The sequence below is a fragment of the Pygocentrus nattereri genome, chromosome 12, assembly GCF_015220715.1.
Source record: "Pygocentrus nattereri isolate fPygNat1 chromosome 12, fPygNat1.pri, whole genome shotgun sequence".
In the NCBI taxonomy this organism is placed as follows: Eukaryota; Metazoa; Chordata; class Actinopteri; order Characiformes; family Serrasalmidae; genus Pygocentrus; species Pygocentrus nattereri.
The window spans coordinates 21,149,150-21,155,831 of NC_051222.1; the positions used below are offsets into that span (position 1 = coordinate 21,149,150).

At 41.2% G+C, this 6,682-nt stretch overlaps 1 protein-coding gene across 1 annotated transcript in view; it reads right to left on the reverse strand.

Annotated features, from left to right (window-relative positions):
• The window catches only part of sorcs3 (sortilin related VPS10 domain containing receptor 3), a 424,538-nt gene extending 418,133 nt beyond the window's left edge, over positions 1–6,405 (reverse strand). The window contains exon 1 of the mRNA XM_017724487.2: positions 5,598–6,405. Within this exon, the coding sequence (XP_017579976.1) occupies positions 5,598–6,203 (606 nt within the window). The 5' untranslated portion in view covers positions 6,204–6,405. The remainder of the gene's footprint in view (positions 1–5,597) is intronic.
• Positions 6,406–6,682: the final 277 nt, after the last annotated feature.

Genomic DNA, 6,682 nt, shown 5'->3' on the forward strand with positions numbered 1-6,682 from the left:
CCGCGCCTGCTATCACTGACGGTTACAAAACGAGTTCCTAAAGCCGAGCTTAATGTCTCCAGACAGGGCCTCAATGCTGTGGGTTAGCAATTTAGATCTCCAACTGGGAGTTGTTGTTTTGGTCTTTTTTTTTTTTTTTCTTCAGCTAAAATGGCTAAAGAGGACAGTAACAAATCAGGCAGCTTGGTTGATAAGGCTGAGCCGCTGGGAGGGGTTGGAGTATTCCGAGGGGGAGATGCTTAATTGAGTTTGATTCATTTTGCATCAATGAACTTTGTATTGACCTAGAGAATAGACTTGGGGAAAAATAGGAAATCACCATATCAGTGGTTACTGAAAGCATTGTAATAATGAAAATATAATCTTTGTACAGATAGTGTATGCAATAAGGGTTTATTTACTAACTAAATAGCACAGAAACTGCTTGATAAATACATTGCATTCAATTTAATGCGAGACTTGAGGTCTGCAAAGTTATCTGGAGTTGCTACCATTGACCTTCCCATGCTCTCTATGATATAGATGTCCTTTCTTAGAAACTGTAGTGAGGTGTGACAAGTTTTACAGAATGCTGGCAAAAATCCCAACCTAATGAATTAAGGTTAGAGTTTAGATTTGCTACATAACTCTAAGTTTCTACTTTAAAAAGCTATGCTACACTGTTGTAGCTAATCACAATAACACACTTAACACAATGATGCTATTAGCTCATTTGCATAAAAAAGCATCTGGCCTGTCTTAATGTGTGGCCTTTCACAAATATACAAAATAAATTTGCGCTCTAATTGTAGGTTTTTTTGGCAAAACATTGGTTATGTGCTGCAATTTCTCATTAGACTGGATGAGATTTTTTTTTGTACCTGTACAAAAGCAACAACAGCTGTGAAAGAATGCGATTACTGATGGAGAATGAGTAAGAAAGTTTGATTTCTGAGTACGTGGAATGGAATCTGGAATCCGGTTGGTTCCAACTAGCATTAAGGTGTAATAGTGAACAAATTCCAAGAATACTACACTGACAGAACTCAAGTGCTTATGTTTAACACTGAGTGCCTTTACATGCGCTTAATAATCCAAAACCTGCAGGAAATCAGATTTTGTCAGTAATCTGATCAACACATTCACATGCACATGAGGAATCAGACAATGGGGAAACTCTGAGTCTACATGTTTCAGACAACAATCAGATTTCTGCTTTGCAAGAACCAAAAACTCAAACTTCATGCCATGGCTTTTTTTAGACATTGCACCACTTTACCCGAAAATATGAACATTCATCACCTAGAAGATGAAGAATATGTAAATCCTTAATTTCATCAAACATTCAGTTTGTTTCCGAGTCACTCCAAAAGTGTTTTGCTACCATCTTACTACAATGCTGTTCACTTATTTCCGATGCCGAAGTCTGTTTTCACACATGTGCAGACTGAGAAATCTGAAAGAAATCCGAGTAAGAGTTCACATGCACTGAGAATCTGATTACTGAGCTAAAATCGGAGCTTTGTTGGATTTCTTAATAGGATTTCTAAACCTTACACTGATCTAAGAAATTGGAGTACGCATTTACATGACCATTTGAATAATCAGATAACTGCAGAAATCTGATTATGATCAGAACACTGAGTGCATGTAAACACACTCACTAATAAATATGTAACCATTTGTACCTATTTATATAGCAGGGATAATAGCAAAATGTAGGATCATCAAACACCAAATCCTCTATGCTGTAGTAAGTGATGTTACACAGATTTAGGCACCCAAAGAACACCATGTGATTTCTCACTCCAAAAACAAAAGCCTGATACCAGTGTAGTAGTGCAGCCAATCCAGATGATGCTATCAAATGGAAATCACAACTACAGGGTATATCGAGCCAGTTGGTAAAATTAGCCACCCTTGGTATTTAAGCAGCCATACACAGGAAAATTAAGTTTCACAGATTCAGGAGAGTTAATTTCACAGGAATTCTAAAAGAGATGAATATATAAAGAGATTGGTGAGCTAACCAGGGCCAAAATGTGATTTTTCTCATGCCTAGTGAACTTATAAAGATTAAGATGTTATCAGTCTTGCATGCTGAAAGAACTATGTAGGTTTGGGATACTTTTGCATACTAGTTATAGTAGTAGCAGTAATTAGCAGTATAAGTTTGAACATTAGGTCATAATGTTAGGTGTAGTAAATATGTTGAGCAGTTTTCTCAAAATAGAGGTTGTGGGGTAAATTATGCCACAAATTGCCACATAATTAGCTAAAATGCAGTCCTGCTTGTTGTACTGTAGCAATATTGCAGTTTCCATCATACCAAGAAACTACAAAGATAAAACCAATAGAGGCTCAGCTCCATTGGAGGATCTGAGAGGAGCAGCCAATCAAGAGTCAGAAGGCAAGTCCATTCGGCCTGATGCACAGGAGGAAAAGACAGATGGAATAACATTAAAGAGATACATTGAGAAACTTAATCAAGGAGAAATTCCCAGTACAGGTTATTAGAGACGGGCAAAGACTCATCAGATTTTGGATAATGAATTGCAGAGTGAACTTCCCAATCACCTCACGAGCCCCGCAAAAAAAAAAAAAAAAAATCATAGAAGCCTTTAATAATTTTTGCTGGTTTATGGTGGCCTCCAATAATCAGTATTAATATTTAGTTCTATGAATACTACTTTGATTAATAGGAACCAGAGTGGAGAAACAATAGAGTGATTCGACTTTGTGCTTGTTGTAGGTAAGGCATTTAAGTGTGGCACATTTTATCCTCACCTTTACCCCTTTCTTTGCTCAATTTACCCCTGCCTAGAGGCAAGTCGTGACAGTTAATCATTTTTTTTGATGGGTCACACTTCCAAATCTGTAATACATACATATATACTACAATCTTAGCCACTTATTCTCATGGGTCACAGGGGTTGCTGGAGCCTATCCCAGTGGTCATTGGGCAGAAGGCAGGTAACACCTTGGACAGGACACCAATCCATTCCAGAGCAAACACACAGACATTCACACCTGGGGGCAGTTTGGCATCTCCAATTCTCCTGACTGCATGTCTATGGACTGTGGGAGGAAAACCACGCAGACACAAGAAGAACATGCAAACTCCACACATGTCTGGAATAAATACACATTTGTTAAATCATAACTTATAAAAAGTGGCTCATTATACTTAGTTCACCAACACCTAGTCTCATAGGCCCAGACATGATCACATACAGAAAAAACACATCGGAGGACAACTTTTTTTTTTTTTTATCAGATTTTTGATGCTGGATTTGAAAAAAAAAACAAACAAAACAAGCTAGCTAGCAAAGACTACCATTAGACTACCATTATGCCCTGCGATAGGTAATGCATATTTTTACCGCACGTAATATGTGGTAAAACATACGACACATGTTCATGTTGCATTTTCATACCCATAAGCTAACCATCATACAAAGTTGAAGACCATACCAGCACCTTCTACTTTTTTTAGCACAAACTCAATTTGTTCCCATCCTAATAAGTTTCTTTTCCCACACCCAAAATTTCTTGGATGTTGTGGTTACCACAACCACCCCCAATCCCTACCTCCCAACTTTCACTAAGCACTCTGGCTGGTCTGCACAGTCCAGTGTGTCAGGTCAAAGGACTGCATGGTGCAGTGTAAGCAGTGTGAGCAGTCATTATTAAGTTGCTTTGGGGCATCACAGAGGCTACAGTTCATATTGGAACGTGGGCACAATAATATTGCAGACATGATATTGAAACCATTCACTATTATGATGGTAATAAATGCTTCCTAAAAAAAAGATGGTAAAATGGTTGTGGCCCTGGAAGATCACCTTTATTTTTCTATAGAAACTTTCAGTAGATGGTTTCTAAAAAAAATGAAACCCCTGTCAACTTTAAGGTTCTTTCGGGAGCCAAAAGTGTTTAATTGCTCCAAAGAATTCTCTTTTTTTTCAGAGCAGAACAACAGCCCAAGCATCCTAGAGAGAAGATGCAAGCTCACTTAAGTTCATGCTGTGAAAAGATTTGCCTGAAACAAGCTTGACGCAAGAGCAGTTCATCTGTAATTCAGGCCCTGGCGTCTTACAGCTGGGAACATCTGTGCATCAGTCGTGTGCAAATTTATCATTAAACATGTAAAAGAGAAAGGTGCATTCATGACACATCTCAAGAAAAATGAAAATAAAAGGAAATTAACCTTTTAAAATCCCAGGCTTGTTACATAATACGGCTTATTATTCAGTAATTACAGGGACTTCAATGCAAACTGGTAGAGCCATTCTTAGCTTATAGAGGTGTATAATAACACTTTGAGCCTGTCTCTGGGCCCTGGCCATTTAACATTAAAGGGTAGCAGACTGTTTCAAATTGTGCAAAGAAATGACAAAACAAGCTGTCATGAAATATTTAAGTTTCAATGCAGTTAGCAAATAATTCATAATAGTTAAGAAATTGGAAGTTTTAATATTAATCACTGAATAATAGCCTTCTGATTAGGGTGTTAATAGCTATTGTTATTGGCGGGATCTATTAATATAGGCTACTTTGTCTTTGAAAAAAAATGTTTTACATTGACCAGATCTGTATATCAGCACACTGTCCTGTTAGCCTAGATATGACAGGAGTTTAATGTTGGGCCTTTTCCCTGAACCAGGCTGCATTACCTCATCCTCAGGGCCCTCTTAGCAGCTGTCTAGGAGCATCTTATAAAAAAGCCCTTGGGGTAAAGCCCAATGGCCCGAGTGGTCATACTCTTCAGCTTTAGACGCCCCCTTTTGGAGAGCCTGTGTAACAGCACCTCCTGTTAAAAAATCTGCTCAAAATCCACTTTCTTTAAAAACTTTATTCTTTCTTGCTACCAAGAGCTAAAGAGAAAACACTGTGACTATAAGTTCCTGTTGGAACCATGGCTGAATCGCACTGAAGCAGGTTGTGCTGTGGTCTGAAGAGCGCATAACTGCAGGCAACAGATGCAAAACAACACTCCAGGCTATGCATGTCCTTTCAACATATAGGCTATTAGACTTTGCTCTATCAGTTCAACATGAACACTGCAGCCCGTGCAGCCCACGTTAATCAGCTCATCGATGCACAACTATAGCAGTATTTTCAGGATGGCATTATGGGTTTCTCAACCAAATCCAGCACTGGATTTATGCGGACTGCTCTGTTCACCCAGTGAACATTTTCACAAATTCACAAACAACACACACAATTATTATCAACAAATAATGCAAGAAAGCATAGTGGTCATCATGATAAAGTAAGAGCGCGAGTTCAGAGAGAAGGAGAACAGAAACCAGGGAGGAGAGAGAGCAACAGGGAAAAGACAGAGATAGTTTCTATGACTAGGATTAATCTTAAACCTGCACTACAGGGATTTTCAGCAGGGTTACAATTGAGCCCAAGCTTAGATTATATATTAGATTTATATATATATATTTATATTATACAGTCTGAAAGATTATAAAGCAGCTGAGCATTATAGGATTGTGAGTATACATATATATATATATATATATATATATATATATATATATATATATATATATAAAGAGAGAGAGAGAGGGAGAGAGAGAGAGAGATAGAGGTAGGGAGACACTCACGCTGCTGTTCTGGCCGGTCCAGTAGACCACAGCATGGTTATGTGCTGAGTCTCCAGCTAGCGCGAAAGTGCTGCTGGTCAGTTTGGCATCGTCCAGTCTCGAACCGGACGCTCTGCCGTCGTCGCGGCTCCAGCGGCCGTCCGAGCTGGCTCTGTGGCCGTCCAGCAGTAGCCCATGGCTCCTCGCGCGCTCATCCGAAGGGGTCTCAGGGTCTCCCAGGTTGGGGTCTCTGCTTCCGGTCAATTGTGCGGCAGTGTCCGGTCCTGGTCCGCTTCTTTTACGCCTTGACGTCGGTTGGTCTCCCTGCAGCACTTCCCCGTCCGTTTTCCCGACCACTTTGGAGTTCCATTCTCGTTCTCCAGCACTTTCCAAAACAAGCGCGGTGGGGCGAAACTCGGCACGAGCGCGATTCCAAGACTTCCCCAGCGTCACAACGGGTCCAAAGCCATGGTCCAGCTGCTGGACTACATCCGTGTTTCTGACTCGAGCTGGCCACGGGCACGAGGAGCAAGTCACCTCAGCGTAACCGGGCGCTACGAGCTGTAAAGACCAAACGAGCCACGCGCGCAGAGCCAGAGAAGCCAGAGAAGCCAGAGCGCTCTCCATGGTGCTGAAAGTGGAAGCTCTAAAGTCGAAACGGCGCTTTCCTCCAGAGCGATGCGAGACAACCGTGTATCTGCGCGCGCGCGCGTGTGTGTGTGTGTGTATGTGTGTGAGAGACCCCCCTCCTCCTCCTCCTCCACCTCCTCGTGAAGCGACGAGGCTGTTACGGAGGAGCTCGAGCTCCGGGTTTGGATAGAGCAGAGCGCAGCGCTCCTCAGCTAAACTGTTCACGTTCAGGGGGGATATCAGATAGAGCAGCGGAGAGAAAAGCACACCGAGGGGGGGCGGAGCTGAGAGAGAGAGAGAGGGAGAGAGAGAGACGGGGACGGAGAAAGGCAAAGAGAGAGAGAGATGCAGAGATACACGCTGAAAGAAAGAGAGAGAATAAAGGGGAGATGGAGAAATGGAGAGAGAGAGAGAGAGAGAGACAGTGAGAGACAGTAAGAGAGAGAAGAAGATGAAAAATAAGATAAAGAAGAAAA